The following is a 21,469-nucleotide window of genomic DNA, read 5'->3' on the forward strand; positions in this document are numbered from 1 at the left end:
TAGGGTGCCTGGAATCACGTTCAGGTCTTGGCACGTCTTCGTGAAGGAGAGGTGGTTCTTGTAGGCTGACACATCCCGGGTTAGGTTGACGTACCGCTTCGCTAGCAGTGTTGCTTTTTGGCCACTGCTTTTTGGCCGTAGTCAGCGCGTAATGATTTAAAAGCAAACATGTTCGAGAACAATCTGTCTGTCTGGGTGAAATTATAAAAATAAAGGACTCTCCAGCCCCGTTTTGTCTTTAACTGACGTAGGGTAAACTTTTTAAGATTAAAAAGCTAAAGACAAAACGTGGCTGGAGAGTCCTTTTATTCTTATAACTTCACAGAGGTCAGGTTCCAACTACATTATTAAATGATATTCTTTTGTTTTTATCTCGTATGCTAGTTTGGTATGCGACTACTACAGGTTACGTTGAACGATCATGTATTTAACTAGTAAACGTTGTCTGCATCTTAGAAAACCTGCGAAGGCCTTTTCACAGTATTTAGCTTTATCCCTATTATGTATTTAATCACTATTTAATTGCATTCATGTGTAACCGCATTAACGAAGCACAATTATGTTTCATAGAGTTTTTCTGGTGTGCTACTGCTCGATATAGCATTTCATGTTTGTTAAATGTGCAGATAACTCTTGCTATGTGTGTAAAATCAGTGCACTGATGTGAGTACAATGAAACATTGGGCATTGCTTTTATTTTTAGTTTACGTCTTCTGATACTTCCGATAACGGTGTTCTCGTCAAATCACATTTTGTCTACTTTTCTTTCAGGTAAGCTTGATTTGAACGCTCCTTGCCTTTGTAAAGGGCTACTTGTAAGGCAAAAGCTAAATCTCCTGAAAAATAATTGTGCTAGACATGTTGAATGCAGTCAAATTGGCATAGTTTTCCTATTATTAACAATATCGATACGTAAAAATTATTTCATGTAAATTTTGATTATTATAACAAAGCATTCATAGGGAAATGCAGTCGCTGCCTTCTTTGCTAGTAGCAAACCAATGAACTGCTCCGTGACAGTGACAGCTTACTGGGATCTTCTGCAGCACTTGAGTAATGAACAGTATGTCATAAAAGACGCCATGACTTCAGAATTCACTCAGTAAATTTCTTGGCTGCAATCGTCAAATTTATGTTCTACAGTACGGGATTATATACAAGCGCATGCTGGAGTTCTTGTGCAAGGCTTAACACGCATCGGAAGGTTAAAAAGGGCTGTGAGATCCTCGCAAAATAATAAAACGAGAACTATTCATAAACCAAGTGTCTGCAAGTGAAGGAGGAATACATTTAGTCTTCTATGGAACGATGGGTTAATTTTCAAATAATCAGCTGATAATTAGTGATAGGCTTTCAACAGGACATCAGCGAGAATACATGAGAGCTTAGGTGAAACGTGCATCCAAAGAACTTGAATATTCAACTTGACACAAGAAAATCATTTTGTAGAAAATTTCTGTTTATTGCGCTGTGATTGTGAAGTATCATTGTGAGGTGTCCCATTTTGCTCCTGGAAAATCCTGAAAGTAACTTGCAGTAATTAGGTGGGTTCGCGCTATGTTCGCCTGAAAAAGAAAATATATATGCCTGAAAAATAAATATATTACTTGAGGTTTTAGCAATATGTCGGTATATATGCTCATATACCATCCTATGTGTGCTCTCGATACCCCCCGTCAAATTACAGGGCCTATGATGCTCTTCTTGAGCACTAAAAATAGCGGTTTTACTTATTGCGTTCGCGCTAAAAGAACTCTCCGTGTATTAAATGCAGATGCTCGTCACATAATTGCCGTGTCTTAGTATTAAATTTGGACTAAGCGATGGTGTTATCTAGAGTTGTTACAAATGAATCGATAAGTACATAATAAAACATTTCGCACGTAAAACTCGCATATTAGAAGATACTTGAAGCGATACTTCAGCGAAGCGTTTTATAAATAGCGCATTAACATTAATCCTCCCTACTGTGCTTACTTTCATCCCGTGCGAAATGCATTGACATGTAATATGCCACAATCCGCGTATATGGTGGAAACTGGAATCTCCTAAAACCTTTATGCGTTACACCACTAAAGGCTGTCGGAATTCACATGCTATTGTACTCATTTCACTCAGTAGGACATAACCATTATCAAGGAATAGACTAAGATTGCGCATGTGCACATTTGTACATACTGAATGTTGAAATCGCATCAAGTGAATCAAATAATTTGTTTCAGTAATACACTATTAAGAGCTTGATGGCTATAGAGACACCGATGAAAAGACACAATATGCTAAGAAGAAACGGCTATCCGGGCTAGTTGGTTAAAGTGAATTTTTAAAAAGTGTTTGCAGCGCAAGCACGTAAGTGTTGAAGGAAAGGTGACACAATGAAGAACGGAAGGCAAAGAGGCAAGGCGCTCGTGTGCGTCCCTCTTTGCATTCCGTTCTGTCCTGTGTCGCCTTTCCTTCACCACTTACGTGTTTGCGCTGCAAACACTTTTCAAAACACAATATGTTCAGGTTTTGTGCAGGCATTTACTTTTATACGGAGAGGCATACTTTCTCTCCCTACTTGGTTTGTCCGAAAACAAAGGTACTTTTAGTTCTTTTGCCAATACATTTTACTTGCATTAGGCGCACATACAACCTATACTGATATGGACCAACTATGAACTATAGTTGAAGTATCTGCATATGCTATAGGTTGTATCGAGAGCCGACATTACACCATCCTGTCGCGCGAAACTAGCCTCATGAAACCCTGTAGATAAGGTAAAGAGGGCTTTCATTGATTCAGTGATAAATAAATCGAGATGACCAAAATGTTTCACAGTAAAGCTATGTTTAATGACCATGATTTCCTCAAATGTGTGTTAGAATGAAGTTCCGACCCAGATAATGCGAATGTGTCGTTAAGCATTATGTACGAATGCTTATTTGGCCCGCTCAAAATTTGGCCCGCCGTTTTCATTATCCCTACAAAGTCATTGACGCCATCATGCGCATCTGCCGTTAATGGAATTGTTCAGGAAGTTATTTATTGCTAATTTGTGCAATTTAGACAGTAATTCGGACAACCAAAAATATAAAGACAGCGTGGCTTACATGTCATCGTAAATGTAAGGTGGGCGGCTGAAACTACGTGACGTGATATTTGGCACGTTTGGGGAGGGGGAATAACAATGTAGCTGCCGATGATCTACTTACTTGGGCTTGTATGATCAGGGAAGATGTAGTGACGCCGTAGTTACTCACTATCAGCGAAAGGGTCGACGCTATAACAAAGGCAAACATATTCTCAAGGCTGTGTAGTTATTATTCAGGAATAAAAATAAAACATAATGGACTCTTACATTTCACCATCCTACAAAGGATCGTGAAATACCTGAAAACTAACGAGACTAGAAAACAGTAAGGCTGCATTTTAGACTACTGCAGTCTTTCAATATTCTATTATTGTGCAATTTACGCACGTACAAGATATAATCGATAGCTAGTGAGTGTGAATTTGTAACGCCAGGATATTAACTGCAGTAGTACTTGTAAATACGATCGGAACGTAGTCTACCATGCATAAAATAGCTGCAAGATCGAAAGAAGTGTTTCTAACGCAGCTGCAAGCAGGGACGAGTATCCTGTGCTATCAAACAGGATGGCATTAACAAACGTGTAAAAATTTATCTCTTTGGTGCATTGCCACAAACACGTAGGTTGTTCGAACGCCGGGAATGTGGTCTGTTATGTTCTCGAATCACTGGCACTGAGAAATCCTTGAACAAGGAATGTCGCTGGAACCAGTGTTTCTACAAGAGGGATTGTCTCCCTTTGCGCTGAAGAAAACAGATCCTCTTGTCGAACCGCACCTTGGCTCCGCTGACATTCCATCTTCAAGATTTTCTCATCACTTCAAGCTTCCATGTACTCCTGACCTTTTGTCTCGTTAGTCCGTTTGTATAGTACATACATGCGACAATGCGAACAAATTTCACTCCAGGCTTGCTTTGGAAACAGACACGATGGAGTGCAGTGATGTACAAATGAGCATTCGAGTTCGAAGACACGAAGGACATGGTTAACTTTGGCACTGATTGGCGGAAGGCTTAAAGGCAAGAATAATCTTGATGAGAACGCAAAAAAATTTAGAGCCTTTCCACTACTGCGAAGATGGAAGCTAGCAGAACTGTGACTATGTTGGTCTCATATAGTGAATATTGCTATAGTGAATTTATATACTGTCATTACTGACTATAATGAGCGAATAAAGAGACAAACGCAATGATTCCCGTGTTGTTCTTGCTTACGACCACGGTGTAAGAAAAATAATTTAGGTGTGGACACTCCGGCGACGGCGCGTCCACATAATGTTCGCCTCTTTCCTCCTCTCGGCCCCCATGTCGCAGCGCCTCCCACGCAACCGCGGCCGGCGCATCTACTATAGAAGACGAGCTGCGTGCGTAGCGTCCGTAACGGCGTTGCGCACGTGAGAAGTCAGCGAGCAGAAAGACTGCTCACGCGCTCTAAGCAAGACGCCGCGCTTTTACGTACGCAACGCTATTGGGACGCTATGTGCGTCGGGTGCGCCGTTTACACCGTGGCCGTATGAAAACTCGCCGTTCAATTGCTCTATCCTCCTCCGCGTGCACGGTTAAAAAATGCAATGAGGTGAAAAAAAAAATGAAGAAAAACGTGCGTTCGCCTCGTCGCAATAGGTTTCTTAAGCCCCCATGTCGCAGCGCCCCCCACGAAACTGCGGCCGGCGCATGTATTAAAGGCGAACATTATCTGGACGCGCTCTCCTTCGCGGCGGGCGGAGAGTGTCCACACCTAAATTATTTTAGGGGCGAAGCTCCCTAAGGCGGCACCGTTCGTCCCTCGTAGTCGTAGTCGTAGTAGTCGTAGTGCGTAACCAGTCTTACGCTTTGACCTCCAAGGTGGTGCCGGTGGGAGATTTTTCCTGTGCGTTGTTGAACAATAAAAAAGGGGACCATGAGGCGATGCGAAGGCGGAGCACTTGCACGATCGCGTTCCGTTGGCGTTCGTTGGGCATGCTACCGACCTCGTGTCGTGGAACGCGAAAGAGGGACGCTACCGCGGTAGTGTCTTCCATCTAGCCTGGCCGTTAATTCTCACAGGGCCAGCGGGGAACGCGGTCGACAGGCGGGCGAGAGGGGGGGCAGCGTAGGAGAGGAGACAGAAGGGGAAGGGGACGCGCATGCGCTCGAGCTCATCGCGGCGTCGTGCAGGAGAGAATTTCGGCATGTCTAGCCCGCGTTTCAGAGGACGAGTGGAAAGGGGGATGGGAGAGGGAAAGTGGGGAGGGAAAGTGAAAGGAAAGTGGAAAGGGAAAGTGGGGAGGGGAATAAGGGTAGAGGTGAGTGGAGAGGGGCGAGGGCTAGAGGAGAAGGGGAATGGTGAGGGGAAGTGGAGAGGAGGTATGTGGAGAGGGTATGCGCATGCGCAGTGAGGGTGGTCACGCCGCACACCACCACCACCACCACCGCCGGATTGAGCTCGACCTTAAGATACTTCGCATCTAAAATTCGCAGCGTGCGCGTTAACTAAAAGCCGAATTCTTCTGTCTCTCACTCCCCATTAGCAGCCATTGGCATGTTCCAGTAGAAACGTTAGTAGAAGTAGAAGTGACTTCTTCTGTCTCTCATTCCCATTAGCAGTCATTGTTTACCTCCAAGGTAGTGCCTGGTGAGATTTCTCCTGTGCGTGATTAAACAATAAAAATTTTGTTCAAAAACGCCGTTGATTGATGAAATAAACCAACGAAGACGCCAGATGTTTTGTAAAGCAAAACGAAAGAACGCCAGATGTTTCTAAAGCAAACGAAAAGACGCCAGCTGCTTAACGAAAGACGCCAGATGTTTTCTAAAGCAATGGTTTTCTAAACAATGAAAATTCACAGCGTACATGTAAAATTGAAGTGAGCTACAAGTCGTCATAACTCATCGAAACTTTAGTATAAACGCGCCCGATCTCACGTCGGTGATGATGTACTGGGCAGAATTCACGGAAGATTCACGGTTTACCGATGAACCTCCGCAGCTTCGCCCACTCATCATCATTCACTCCGTGGATATGCTGTGATTTTTTTTTCTTACACCGTGCTTACGACGCATATTACCTCATGGACAGCGGCTGAGGCGGTCTCAAAATGATATCCCATAGTACGTAAGAAACCCCGTTGTTTCGTAAGTACAAAAATTGCATGGCGTTCGTTGTTTATGCAAGCGGTCTTGTTTTTGAGGAAAATTGTTCACGTGATTCTGCCATGTCGACAACATCATTCACCTTTATATTCACTTTTACGCCACGTCCATTTTATCGACCCAAGGACACTGGATTAGTCAAAATAATATGTTTGCCGAAAATTGTTGTTCTACACGTCTTTCGTAGGCATACAAGATCCGCCAGAACCTTGGCATATACATCTTCACTCTAATAGTTGAGCTAGGCTGTGTTGCGTTTGTGCAGATGGCGTTTGCCGTCAGTGGTTTTTTAGGGGCGAAGCACCTTAGGGTCTCGGCGTGTCGGCGTGCATCGTGCATGGTCGTCTGCTGTTGGGTCGGTCCATCTGCTTGAGCGCAGGAGAGGGCGCCACCGCCTCAGCGCTCGCCGTGTGGCGAGAGAGAGCGAACGGCGCGCGTTGACTACGGAAGCGCCCTTTCAGGGATGAACGCAGAACTACCAGCTCGCAAGGAGCGAGAACGCGCCCTCGCCCTCGAGTGACCACGCCGACGTAGGCAGCGTCTTTTAGCAAGTTTCATGATTAAAAAAAAACGACTGCTCGCGCTGCATAAGCGTCCAGCACTGGATCTTGACCTGCGATGTAGTGCCGGTGGGAGATCTCTTGTGCGGAGATGAGCAATAAAGATTCGCAGCGTGCACTTTAACTAAAAGCGGACTGCGAGTCTTTGTGTTTAATTTTTCTTCTGTCTCTCATTGCCCATTAGCAGTAATTTTGCTGTGGGAAACATTGGCGCGCACTGCATGCTTCGCCCCTCCACAGGTTTTACGTTAGTGGAGCTGAAACATCCCTCCCTACATGCCTCGCCCCTCCCCAATTTTCGTCACGCACATGAAGAATAAATTCGTGCTGACTTACTATGGACTGTATAAAACATGACAATAAGAATTCGGCATTGGGCAATGGCTGATTCAATGGTTTTTGCGCCATAGACGGAAGCTCCAGTCGTCGCTCTGTTTGTGCTCCGAGCAATCGCTTTGCGTTATATAAAACCTTTGTAGTTAAAGTAACAGCTGGTATGCCACGCTGTAGCTGTGCGAACATGCTGCTTATAAATCCGGTTTCTGTGTTTTGGCAAAAGAACGAGTAGTGATAACGTTGAGTTAGTGAGCTATAACTAAAAACTGTTGTTTCAGATTTGAAATCTTGCAATTATGGCGTCTGTTCATATAAAAAAGCCGGCAGATCCCACGCATTGTGGGAATCGATGTAATGCGAAGCAGCCAGCAAAGAGCTGCATACATAGTCTTGTATGTCATTGAGGAAAATGCGTGTCATGGTTTTCATGTTAACTCCTATTATTTATGTTCGTCACACAGTAACGTCGCGCAATACTAACTTGGGGGTCGATCAACCTAGAGAAACGGCCGCCAGGGCACCACGTGCGTGGCACGTAAGTCATGCTGTACATGATATGTGTCATGATTTTCATGATAAAATTCTCGTGTTATTTATGTTCGTCACACGGTCACGTCGCAAGATACCAATTTCGGTGCATATCAATCTAGCGAAACGGCCGCCAGCGCCCCGTGAGCGTGGCACGTAAGTCGTGCTGTACATGACATGCGTGTCATGATTTTCATGATAACTCGTGTTATTATGTTTGTCACACGGTCACATCGCAAGATACCAATTTTGGTGTATATCAAGCTAGCGAAACGGCCGCCAGCGCACCATGAGCGTGGCACGTAAGTCATGCTGTACATGATATGTGTCATGATTTTCATGATAAAATTCTCGTGTTATTTATGTCGTCACACGGTCACGTCGCAAGATACCAATTTCGGTGCATATCAATCTAGCGAAACGGCCGCCAGCGCCCCGTGAGCGTGGCACGTAAGTCGTGCTGTACATGACATGCGTGTCATGATTTTCATGATAACTCGTGTTATTTATGTTTGTCACACGGTCACATCGCAAGATACCAATTTTGGTGTATATCAAGCTAGCGAAACGGCCGCCAGCGCACCATGAGCGTGGCACGTAAGTCATGCTGTACATGACATGCGTGTCATGATTTTCATGATAACTCGTGTTATTTATGTTTGTCACGCGGTCACGTCGCAAGATACCAATATTGGTGTATATCAATCTAGCGAAACGGCCGCCAGCGCCCCGTGAGCGTGGCACGTAAGTCATGCTGTACATGACATGCGTGTCATGATTTTCATGATACCTCGTGTTATTTATGTTTGTCACACGGTCACGTCGCAATATACCAATATTGGTGTATATCAATCTAGCGAAACGGCCGCCAGCGCCCCGTGAGCGTGGCACGTAAGTCATGCTGTACATGACATGCGTGTCATGATTTTCATGATAACTCGTGTTATTTATGTTTGTCACACGGTCACGTCCTAAAATACCAATTTTGGTGTATATCAATCCAGCGAAACGGCCGCCAGCGCCCCATGAGCGTGGCACGTAAGTCATGCTGTACATGACATGCTTGTCATGAATTTCATGATAAGTCGTGTTATTTATGTTCGTCACACGGTCACGTTGGAAGAGACCAATATTGGTGCATATCAATCTAGCGAAACGGCCGCCAGCGCCCCATGAGCGTCGCACGTAAGTCATGCTGTACATGACATGCGTGTCATGATTTTCATGATAACTCGTGTTATTTATGTTCGTCACACGGTCACGTCGCAAGATACCAATTTTGGTGTATATAAATCTAGCGAAACCGCCGCCAGCGCACCATGAGCGTGGCACGTAAGTCATGCTGTACATGACATGCGTGTCATGATCTTCATGTTAACTCATGTTATTTATGGTCGTCACACAGTCACGTCACAAGATACCAATTTTGGTATATATCAAGCTAGCGAAACGGCCGCCAGCGCACCATGAGCGTAGCATGTAAATCATGCTGTACATGACATTCGTGTCATGATTTTCATGTTATGACTTGTCATTTATGTTCATCATACAGTCATGTTACGCCATACCAATTTTGGTGCACATTCGATTAACCAAGCGACCAGGAGAGCACGAAGTCGTAGGCGGCTAGATAGATAGATAGATAGATAGATAGATACGGTCAAAGTCGCAGAAGTTCGCTAAGAAATGCTTCGCATTTAAAAAACGTTAGAATTGCCTATTGTTATCTAAGATAACTTAATTTGGTTTTGTTAAACCAGACGATTAGGCTCTGAGATTAGTGTTCGTATTTGACACTTACTATGACAGTCCTGTATTCAAAAGTTCTGTTCTTGATTTAAAGAATGACGTAATTTTTTTTGTTGGTTAAAGGTAAAGAGACTTCTTTACTAGGTGAGAACACTAGCGTAGCTATTTTTCGTTTGCCGCGGCATCTAGGCTGCACTGCTACACAGAATGAGCAAAGTCGCGTAGTTCGTTCGTGTTAGGGTCGACCTTTCACACCTGAATACGAAATTAGAGCACTTTCAAGTTAAATTTCATGACCAGTTTCCAAACAGAACCTGTATTAAATTATGAAGTGAAATAAAGCCCACTTCAAATACGTTTGTCCACACAAAAGTATTATTTAACTGTTTCTCGTTTTTTACGTGTTTTCTCGCTCTTTACAAGAACAAGTGTAGCGCAGCACTGACCTGTGTTATTTCCAATACGCTGGTTACATCCCTTGATGGTATGGCGTGTGCGCCACAACATTTTGTTATCAACCATTTGTGCAAATGGCTGAGAAGTGGCATAACAAGGACTAACACGAAAACTACGTGACGTCACGCCGTCGATCAATCGAAGAGCTTTATGGTATATCGTTTTATTAACACGAGATCCTCGCGCTTATTGTGAGAGCCTCAGTGTGAATACACAAGTCATATGGATAGAGCTTATGCTTTGAAGGACTGATGATTTTTCGTCGGCTGTGACAGGCGGAGGTCTCCGTTCTGCCGCTCTAACGGAGTATATCGTAGGGTTACATATAGATCGATTTTCATAAAAAAGTGTTGAGTTGTAGACCAAAGTGTACAAGCCGCCCCCTACATTATTTTACTGTTTTTCTTATGATTAACCTCCCTACCTCTCCCCTTCTTTTCTACTGAGCGACAGTTATTACATACACGAACCTAACTATCCCTACATCAAGGAGGAGAATGTCTCAGAACGCAGGGCCGGCTATGACTCTTTCCTGACACTCACCACTTAAATTTCCAGCACACATTGCCCGCATGACAGGAATTGAACCGCCCATCTGGCATTAATAACGATAAGTGAAGACGTCTGCCTCATGGGAAATTTCGACGAGGGCCTTATAATGTTTTGAATGGGGTTGGCGGAAGGTATTGGCCCAGAACAATAAAAATCGAGTTTTTACAAAAGCTCGTGAGAGAGCGAGAGAGAGCTGTGGTGGCCTAGTTTCTAGTAAATTGTGAGCACTTTGTTTATTAATCACGTTTGTTTTCTGAGTAAAGATTTCAACTCAGATTTTGGCATTATAATCAAGACGTTGAATTATTCAGTGCATCTCAATGTTAACGTGCAGATATGATCTAAATTATTTCACATTGACTAGTCCTTCTTACCGGTCATTTTGCAATGCAACTATTGATTTACGTTGTTCGGGTGCTTCTAGAGAATTGGACGAGTCACTGCCGCCGCCGCGTCGGGATATTAAGAGTACCAGGTAATTGGGCTTTGCGGGGTCGTCGTCGCCAGGGTATGTCGCAACATTGTTGTGGTCTCGATGAACGTTGGTAACATCAGGGGAGCCTTCTAGACCGTCTAAAGGACTGAAAATACCAGTGCCAGCGCCGCCATTATTTTCTTCTACGCCGGTGTAAGATCTTTCAGAATCAAGAAAGCCGTTGTCATCGTAGGTAGTGTGGCTTCGTAGGGGTTCGTCAACCTCGGGTTCGTTGGCAAAGCTGACGCCCGTTGTGTAGTCCGGTCTAGCATCTTCGAAGCGGCCACTCGTTGGTATTGCAACGTCATCCTCAAACTGAGTTGGTCGATTTCCTGACGGATAAGAGCCGTACACGTCGGCAACTCCATCCTGCTCACTTGGACTATCAGCAGGGAGAACTGGAAGTCTATATGTCTCACCCAGTTCGGGTCTACGCCCTAAATGCTCCCCAACTTCAAATTTGCTAGAACCATCGGAATCTTCGATTTTTCCAGTTGAAATGTGGGTTGCGTCGGGTGAATTTGCGGTTTCAGAGGTGTAGCCCAAGGGTGCCCTCTCACCGACTAAGAGTCTGTAGTCACCTGCACTCTCAGGCTGTTCACTCGCACTGCGAGTTACAAAAACGTTTTCTGGCCTAGGCTCTTCTCCTATGTCATAGTTTCCTGCGGAGACGCCGCCAACTCTTGCGATTGCGTAGCCGGCCGGACTGTGTAAGCCTTCGTAAGGAATGGACGCTCTGAAGCCTTGTTCACTTGGTGACTCTCCCGGGCCAACAGGGAAGCCAGGCGACTCTCTTTTTGCGTTGAAGTAGCCGTGCCCTCTTGTGTGCCTAGACTCTAATTCATCGCCATCAGTAGGAAACTGAGCACGGATTTCTGGTGCTGCTCCTAAGCCAGGGTGAAAATTGCCACCACTGAAGGCTCCTTCCAATCCGCTTGCTGTCGAGATCCCACCCGCGTTACTGCTTTCCTCTCCGTCGGCATCGTCGAAAGAGTTGGGTCCTAGCGATCCACCAGCATTATAGAATTCGGCCGTCTTTGATGTGCCTGGCTCTTGAGCACAAACCAGTGACGCTGTAATAAAGAGAAATGGTGTCCATGAAAGAACATCGCCGATTATTTGCAATGTTTACATGGTAGCGCAGTTTGAACCAGAGACCAACTGCATAGCTTCGTGGACGACACATTAGTGGTGATTTTTCTACAAATGATGCGTTGAAAAGCGAGCTGCAAATTTACGCTATATGGCACTCACCTGCAAAATATTCACCCAATTATAAATATCATCAACGGACACATGCTATTGGCTTTATCACCATTACCATGTTCTCAATATATATATATATATATATATATATATATATATATATATATATATATATATATATATATATATATATATATATATATATATATATATATATATATATATATATATATATATAATATATATATATATATATATATATATATATATAGTGAAGCTTCACTTGAACGAACTCCGAGAGACCTGGGGATAAAGTTCGTTCAAGTGAAAGTTCGCTGAACTCATATAGCTATGTTGCAGCTTAAGTTGTTATAAGGAGCTAAAGAACACATCAGTTGTTGAAATGAAATGTGAACCCTTTTATTTGCAATTCTGTGTATTTGAATGTGAATTTCTACTTATTTAGCATGCTTTCAAGAATGCAGTATTCTTTTGCTGTACTTGTGCACTGAGAACCAGGGGCGTAGGCAGAAATTATTTTCGGGAGGGGAGGGAGGCACCTGCTTGACCTGAAATAGGGACCGGGCAGGCAGGTGCGGTCGATTGTCTATGGCTAAAAAGAAAAATGATCGATGGTTTTATTAACGGTTCGCCTGGGACGTAGGCCAGCCTTCGTCTGACGAAGGCTGCCCACCAGCCGAAACATTTATAAAACCACATTTCATACGTGAAGAAGCCTTCTCTTCAATCATATATATATATATATATATATATATATATAATATATATATATATTATATATATATATATATATATATATATTATAATATATATATATATATATATATATATATATATATATATATAGAGCAGGCAGACAGACAGGCGACCAGCTGTACTAAATGTTGCACACTATGTGGCGCGTTGCAAACTGACCAATATTTTTGGAGAAAAAGAGGGGCGTAGTGCTTGCACAGAGCATCCGAATTCTAGGTTTTGGCGTCCTGTGCCATTAAGGCGAGAGCCTTAAATGTTCATGTTTCAAGGTCGAGTGACGTCCACAAAATGTGATCCATGAAGTAGAGAACTATACGTGTGCGCGCGAGCTGCGTGTCAACTTCGTCGAACGCCGTCTTTGAGCCGTTCGCGTGAGCGGCAGCGCAGTACAGTCGTCAAGAAGTTAGAAACGCGCGCTCCACAACAGTCCAGCGGCGATGGCCTTACCAAGCATGCACGGTCTAGACGAGGGGAGACGAGCGTGTCGCGTTCGCTTCTAGGGGCGGAGCCCAGTTCGGTTGCTTCTGCTCCTTAGGCTGTGAGTTCTTGCGCTGCTGTCGCATTTCGAAAACTGCATTGCATGATGCCTACACGTCGCCGCTTGGGCTCAGAGCTTCATTCCACATCGCTATGTGTCCGAACTAAGATTTCGCTTTCACATTCTGAGGAAGTTCTAAGCAACTCCCGTAATTTCTTTCTTGTTAGGTTATATATGTATCGCGAAGAAAACTGCGCATTTCTGGAGGCACATAAAATGACAAAAATTCAGGGCAAGGCGAAAGCTTGAACGCATGAAAAAGTCGTACACAAGTGGTGTCGCTGGATCCAACGTTTACACAAGCGGTCTTGTCTCTTCTTCAAGGTTGTGGGTTTGAAGAATGCAAGACAGCTCGTCGAAACGTTGGCTCCAGTGATACACCGTGTTCACAAATTTTGCATCTTTTCTGGTGGCATGTTTCACGTCCACGCCTACCACAATGCAATGCCGGCCAGTTGTCACCTGATTTCCTGACATTATCACAGTGCTTTGCCATGTCGTCGCTGTAACTTATTGCCGTCGTTAGATCGTCATCTTGCCTGAAGCGTTGTGAATTCGTTGCCAATAAATCGTCAGCACTACGTCGTGAAGAAGGTAAAATTATGTTCTGGGGATTTAGGTGATAAAGAGTGCTGTGGTTATGAGCGCTCTTATGAGACTGCGCTCTTATGAGACTACTGTGGCGCTAGTGTGGCTACCACACAATATTAGCAAACTATGGAGCGCGGCGCCGGCACGTGACGGTACGTCGTAGCAAGAAGCGCGTCTGATCAAAACACCGCTCCTGTTTTATATCGGGTATTGGCAATAGCATGCTATATGTTGTTTAGCGTCACACAGCAGGAGTCGGCAGCTCCGAAGAGAGTGAGCACGGGCCTCTGTATGAAAAGAGGGCGCTTGATAAAATGGCAACTTCGCTCTGTGCGTCTAAACTCTCCTTGCCGTTCACAAGTGCAAGATTTGGCTGAGCTGTTCACAGCAGTGTCTGTTTTCAGCAGGATTTGTTTTTTTCATTAGCACGAGGGGTTGTTGATGATCCATTTAAATTATTTAAAGCTAGTGTGGTCGGATGCTTGACTCGTTTTCATTTAGCCACATATGCGTGGTTCCCAAGGAGGTTTTAATTTTTTTTTTCTACATTTTTAGTGGCTCCTATGAACTCGACGGTATGTCTGCGTCAGTGATTCAAAGATTCGCGCAATGCTTTGACAGTTCGTATCAAGCCCACTAGACTGCGCGCTAAAGTTCTGCATTATGATTTTTATTGCGCCGTCGTTTTGATCACATCATGGTCGTTCTGTGACACCGTCGTCATGCAGTTATCAGATTTCCATTATTTATATGTTTATGTATTAGGCTGTCAATACTATCGGATATTTTTTTAGCAGGAATGGCACCCGTATGATAAACATCATAATTAATATTGATTGGAACAATAGGAATAAGTAGAACACAGGGAAAATTGTATCAAGTTGTATACAATAATAAGGACAACTTGTCGGCTGCTTAGTCGAACACCTTGGACGTGGGTGCAGTGGGAAAAAGACAGGGCGCAGATGGGGCACGCAACAGCTACAGTTGTTAGTCAGCTGTTAGGGAACACTACGTGTTGTAGTTGTGTGCCTCTTCCGCGCCATCGCTTTTTTTGTGGTGTCCTGCAGTTCACTGTGCATAAAGTAATATTTAAAATTGCCAGATTAGAACAAAGTTTAAGTAGTTTTGTACCAAGGGGTACAACGAGTCGTTGTAAGGTACCGGTAAACGTGTTTACATCTATCTTTTTTAGTAGCATATAATGACCACAAGAGGGTGTTCTGGAACAAGGTACGTTAATTTGCTTAGACAACTACATTTACTTCTACCAATATAGTTGTGTGATTTAAATATCTTCTGGATAGTTGTTAGTGCACATTAGAGTGAATATTTTCATCATTACTATCTCACTTTGACAGAAGTAGCTTTTAAAATAAATTCGCCCGTAACTATTCCAGAAAACTCATTCAGTTTGGATGTGCAGCTTCTTTTCCAGCCGTTCTCTAGGGCAGATAATTAAAGAGCAAACTATTCAATCGGTATAAGGGAACGGCGAAGTTATCATTTGCTTGCACAAAATTATATTCTGGCCGTAGAAATTAACACACGGAAGCCTCTTGAGTATTCGTAGCAGTGTGCAGTTGTCGCTGTCAACGAGAAGTTGCTGCTGTTAAAGATAGCATGCCTTCTCGAGAGAATGCGCAGGCATTAAAGCAAGCGTTGAGGCTGTTTTGCTGCAAGAACATCTGGCCGCTGTTACGTTGATTGTTCTGCAAGCTCGCAGGTGTTGTTATTTGACATTGCGTATTTAATTGTACATGGTAGAACCAATTGCTAAAATATCCCGATTCGTGCTCGGGGCAAAGCTCAACAGCGTAGCATGGCGCAGTGAACTTACCGTATTTACTCGAATCTAGGCCGGCCCCGATTCTAAGCCGACCCCCGAAATTCGCAAGGCCAGAAAAAAAAAACTTAATCATTGTACTCGAATCTAAGCCGACCCCCCCCCCCCCCCCCCCCCCACTATCGCATATCGTTTTTTCGAAAAAAAACAAAACATTGGCTTAGATTCGAATGAATATGGTATTGAAACATTTGACCACAATAGACTTTTTAACTCCCTTCCTAACTTTATGGTATGTCTGTAGACTTGCCCGGCTTTATAAGTTAGTGCCTCGTCATGTTCAATAGGTGCTTTGTTGATCCGCTTGCCTGGTTACAGTTTCTGAGGCACAAGAAAATAACTGTTGATCACAAGGAATAAGATAATGAGACCTCTAACAATATGGCCATGGCCTATGAAACAAGGTGTTTATTGAGGCTCAATTATTGAGGCTCTAGTCTGGCATTCCTGATTTGGCTACCTGACCACTGGCGACGCTGCTAGCTGGAATGACACCGCTTTACCTAAGGGCAAGTCGGGCCCTAAACACTGCACTAGCACCGTCTAAAAATGTTTTCTCAGCTTTCACCTGGTCGGGCTCTTTTTTTTTGTCTCGCGTATAATCTTGAACTTTAGAAGCGGCGTATGTTATACGCAGGTCAAGTGACTTCTCAACAAAAAGCGCTTTTGATTGACAAAGCCACTGGCTTTGCATGAGTGAGAAGCAGAGTAGCGAACAGTGTACACCTAGTAAATACAGCCATGCTCGCTGAAATCTGGCTTATTTCAGACAAAGTACTATCTCCAATGTCGCCGGCGCATTCTGGAGAACGCGTCTTGACATTCGTACTTAGTCAACGTGCGCATGACTCCGTGACGTCGTTCGTGAACTCCCACCACGTAAGCATGTAAAGCAAGTGAGACATTTTTGGAGGTCTTATAGCTGTTCATCTAATGAGCTTGCCGAGCTAGATTAATATATCCCCGCCACTGATATATGTACATCAGCATAACCCGAAGAAGTTAACTAATTGATAAGGCTACTTCTGTTAGGATACAAACGGCTGTAGTGTTCTTATGAGATGGTATTGTCATCAGCATATTCCAAAAATCATCTACGAGTGATGATGAAAGATGCATAAACATTTTACGTTTTTTTAGAATGTATAATGCAACATTTACACTATTTGTGCGGATTTCTCCAAGGTAATGCTCGCACTGTAAAAAATGTGCCATGAGATATTTTCTTTATGTGTGTACAGGTCGGACCACATCGATTCTGCGAGGCGACGCCGTCGCAGATGTTAATATAAAAACAGCAAATTAGTTCGGAAGCATCCTAACGCGATTCAGCATGCCCTATATTATATTGAGAAAGGGCCGGTGTTTGTAATCCTAATGATTAAATTCCAGTGACATCTCAGGATCTTGTGCTCGAGGTGGGCATGTTATCGTCCCTGGGCAGAAAATCCGAAGTCGAGCCTGACTCGTAGTTCTTCCGAAAACGAAAAAATTCGGCAGATCACACGTCTTGTGGGAATCGGTCTGATGCGAAGCTATGAGCGAGTAGTTGTCTATGCTGTATTTTTTGGCTTTGAGCCAAGCGTTACGAGGTGGACCGACGCGTTTTTGTAAGCGTGTTAGATGTGTGCACATCGCGGCTTTACCAGGCGCGTCGACTACACTGGCGTTTAAATGGTAACTTATGGTTGACGTAATGTCAGCACTCACTTTAGAGCACAGACGTCTGTATTATCGAAATGACGGTGTGACGATGTGAATATCATACGCAATTTTCGTTAGCGTATTCCTCCGGTGTCGAACAACGCTTGAATATAGCTTGCTGAACCATAGGAATAAAAATGTATTGTTTATTAAACTTCTATAAAAGCGGGGCAAACACTGAAACCACAATTGACGTTAACCCGGCATGACGCCTGTATCATGGGAGAATGTCTGTAATTTTTATTGTTTTATTATCAAATTAGATAGCCAGAACTGTAAGCACAGTTGACGTTGCACCGACATTACGCCTGCGTAGAGTCTTTTTCCAAAGCAGTTTCAAGGCGTGGCGGGGCTCTGTAGCAGAATACCAACTCCACGACGAATGCTTGGGTTCGATTCCTGCTGGGATCCTACTTTTTTTCCCTTGCGTTGGGCCAACGCTGGTGATGTCGCTTTTCTTCACGCTCCCCACATTTAAGTTACCAATGTCTGTGTTTGTAGTTTGTGGGAATATATAGATTGTCAATCACTTGTGGCGCATACCCGCTTATATTGACCCGTGGTATACGGGTATGTGCCACACGTGTCTGGAGGAAAGGGTTTGACGACGTAAGCGACAGCATTTTCACGTTATTCACGTCATGACCAGGCAGTCATATTCGTGAAACCCTCTTACCCTCCCATGCCAATTGTGGACTACAGCAAGCTGAGGAGGCGATCACGAGAGCACCTAGACGTAGGCGGCTAGATAAATAGATGGATAGATACGTAGATAGAAACGCTCAAAGTGCCTTGGGCTTGCTAGGAAATGCTTCGCATTAACAAGAAATGTTGCTCAGTTATTTTGGTTATCTGTCAGCAAACTGAAGAATCGGCATTAAGACGTGCGTTTCGGAGAAGGCTGCTTGCTATACTTAATAATAATTGTTCCTAATGTCGAAAGCAGCAAGGTCAGTTGGGCAATGTACTGTAGAAGTTGAAATTGCTTTTACTCGAACAGCGCAAGAGCTACGCAACTGTCGATCTATCAAAACACAAATTGAAGCTCTTCACTGCAAGCCACGTAACCTCACCTGTGAAAATGAGAGTGATTTCAAAGGACGCTCTCATTACTGCCCCGTTGTCCTTGGCCTCTTATAGTCGACGACCTACAGAAGTATGCAGTTGCAGCACGATGCTCGCTTAAGGGTTTCTTCGCAGTTGCTGACAGTGCCGTTAAAGCACAATGGTCAGGCAGCATTGTATTTATGCTCCAACAACAGTTTGCCTAGGTTTTGTGCTTTATTAGCATAAAGAAAAGACGACAAAAGGGCGTCTCATTGGCATATCCTATCTGGCTAGAGATTTTGGGTCGCCGTGAAGGACATGGTGATAACGCAAGGGCTTCTTCAATTGCGCGCGATAGCAACAATGGGCTCAGTCGTACGAAATACGGTGAATTCTGATATACATCCATAGTTACAGTGTGATATCTTGCTTTTCTTGTTCCAAATGACTTTGTCTTGCCATTCTAACCAGATTAAAAAAAAGACGCATGGAAGAACGGTGGCATAAAAAACTCCACGCAGAAACTCCTTTGGGAGATTTGCAAGTGAAGCGTAAACGTAGAGTTTTATTATAAGAAGCTATGCTCCTGGACTTCCTTGAAACTTTGTTGTCGGGCAGCATCGACACGTCGTCTTTCTTCTTTCTAGCGTTCTTCGGCGTCCGGAAGGGCGCCGTGGAAATCGGAGCCCTCATGCACCGAAATGTGTGTCCGGCATTACATTTTCACAAAGTCAGAATTTCCTCCATGGATGCAATGCTTCAATTCTGGTTTACGTATTCTCCTAGAGATGAATTTTATTCCATCATCAAGAAATATTTGAATGAAGCCTTCATTGAAAGTGTTATTTTATATTTGTTTCGTCCCGCCGCTACAACGTCTTCGTATTGTTGAGATACATGCAAGCGTGGCTGTTTAGCCCAGCGGGCAAGACACTAGGCTTTGGATCGTGAGGCTTCCGGTTCGAAATCGAACACGTCTTCAAAAATTTATTTCATTTTATAGATGTATTTATTATAATCATTCATCTAATTACGAGACAAAGACCCGGATGAACGGACGCACACGCAGTTTTATCGTTAAGCAAGCATGGAATTTCTCACGCATTTAGAAGCTTCTTTGCGGCTTAGTAGCATTGGAAGCAGGATGTAAAATAGAAAAGAACAGCTCGCGTATATTTCTGTAACCAAATCTTACGAGTTCTTTACGGCTGTTGTCATAATATTACGAATTTCATACTTTACTAATTCAGTCTTGTCAATCTTCATAGTAGTCACTTATCTATTTATTTATATATACTGCATAATTCGAACGGGTTATCATAGGAGTGCTGTAACAACATAAATCGTTAAATACACACAGAATATGATGACAGTGCAAGGAGCTGACAATGTAGCAGCCCCGAATTTCCTCGCTGACAAATCTCTAATACCGCTTGACAACATTTTCCAACATTGAATTGCACGAGGGAAGACAGTGCGTTTTAATCTATCAGTTCTGGCATTAATCGGTACAATGTTGAGAGAGGGTGAACGCATGTAGTCGAAGAACTATTAGCAAGCTTAATATAACTTGTAAATGAGCAGCGTTGAATGTTAATTGAAGTACAAAAGAATAAGGCAAACAACCTGACGGCGTGCATGAACTGTAGTGGGGTGCAAATGTGGCAACATAAGAGAGAGAGATGGAGGTGATGATCATAACGCTAACATATGAAGCGGATATGTTTTATTTGAACTGATCCTTACTTTAATGTGTCTGATTTCGGGTATGGATTCCAACCTACCGAGACCGTGTGAAGCATGGGACATTTCAAGGTTTTATACATAAGCAATTCGGCAGCCTTAGGCGCTGCACGAAGCATAAGAAACCGAGACGAAAAAGCGTTTTGTGGGCAGGTTCAATCCTTATTTTTAGATCACGACTAATCGCGCGCATAAAACACCTAGGTAGTTTTTTAAACAGGCAGTCTTTGAATCAAACAATTATAACCAGCAAGTTAAAGCTGAATGGGGCGTACGTGATGGGGAGGACGTACACTGTCTTGCTATATTGATGTTAATTTTCCAATCAACGCACCAAGTACAAAAATGTTCAGGAAAGCTGTTAAGAATCAGACTTTTTTCTGTAGATTGTAACCTCTTAATGCAGTCATATAATGTTGGGTTTTAACCAAATATGATCGGGAAAATTCTTTATGTACACCAAGTAATGGAGTGGGCTGAAACTGAACCGATGGAGTCCCCTAAAGTAACATGAGTGATTGCTGATTGAGCTTTTCATCTATGAGATCTACCAGATAGGAAGCAGGATATCTAGTTCGCAATACTTCATTCATTCATTTATGATATTTTTGAGTTTACGCGAATGTATCGAAGTCCTTAGAAAAGCTTATGAATGTGACGGCAATTTGGAATCCAATGTCAGTTGAGTTATATACACTTAGAGTGAATTCAGTGAAGTTAGTTACTGTGCTTAGTCTTCTACGAGAACGATGTTGAACGGCAGATAAAATGTTATCTTGAAGGAACTCAATAATCGGCCAATTAATTATGTACTGTAGAAGCTTGGATCGTTGAGAGCGTAGTAAATAGACCTGAAGTTGGATATGACTTTAATGTCATGGTTACTTCGAGACTTTGTAGCGGGCCTGCGGCTTTCGTTATCTTCCAAAATGCCCAGGTTTCGTTATGTTCCAAACAACAGCAGTACGAGAAATCTGCTGGACTGATGGGCATGACGAAGGAAGAGGGAATAGGGCATTCAATCTCTACCACAAGACTTCTTAAAATATCAGCTAAGAACCGAGATTTTTAGTACCCTTGAAAACCGCCAATATTACTCGCATTACTTATTTTTAGCATGCCATCTAGCGCCTGTGATGGCTAATAACGTACAGG

The 21,469-nt window shown here is 43.5% G+C and overlaps 2 protein-coding genes across 2 annotated transcripts in view; one reads left to right on the forward strand and one right to left on the reverse strand.

The window, feature by feature from the left end:
* The window catches only part of LOC119396126 (uncharacterized), a 280,780-nt gene that overhangs the window by 111,887 nt on the left and 147,424 nt on the right, over positions 1 to 21,469 (forward strand). The window lies entirely within an intron of this gene.
* Positions 10,045 to 18,711, reverse strand: LOC119396131 (uncharacterized). Its single transcript, XM_037663222.2, has 2 exons — positions 18,598 to 18,711; positions 10,045 to 11,935 (listed from the first exon to the last, which is right to left on the reverse strand). Exons 1-2 carry the CDS (start codon positions 18,632 to 18,634, stop codon positions 10,758 to 10,760), a joined length of 1,215 nt encoding a protein of 404 aa, XP_037519150.1. The 5' UTR covers positions 18,635 to 18,711; the 3' UTR covers positions 10,045 to 10,757.

The sequence above is a fragment of the Rhipicephalus sanguineus genome, chromosome 6 (genome assembly GCF_013339695.2).
Source record: "Rhipicephalus sanguineus isolate Rsan-2018 chromosome 6, BIME_Rsan_1.4, whole genome shotgun sequence".
In the NCBI taxonomy this organism is placed as follows: Eukaryota; Metazoa; Arthropoda; class Arachnida; order Ixodida; family Ixodidae; genus Rhipicephalus; species Rhipicephalus sanguineus.

Excerpts from the sequence above, each read along its gene's own strand:
- LOC119396131 (XM_037663222.2), bottom strand. The coding sequence starts at position 18,634 with ATGAGAGCGTCCTTTGAAATCACTCTCATTTTCACAG. Across the intron at positions 11,936-18,597 it reads AATCACTCTCATTTTCACAG|CGTCACTGGTTTGTGCTCAA; the intron begins GTGAGGTTACGT and ends TCTTTATTACAG.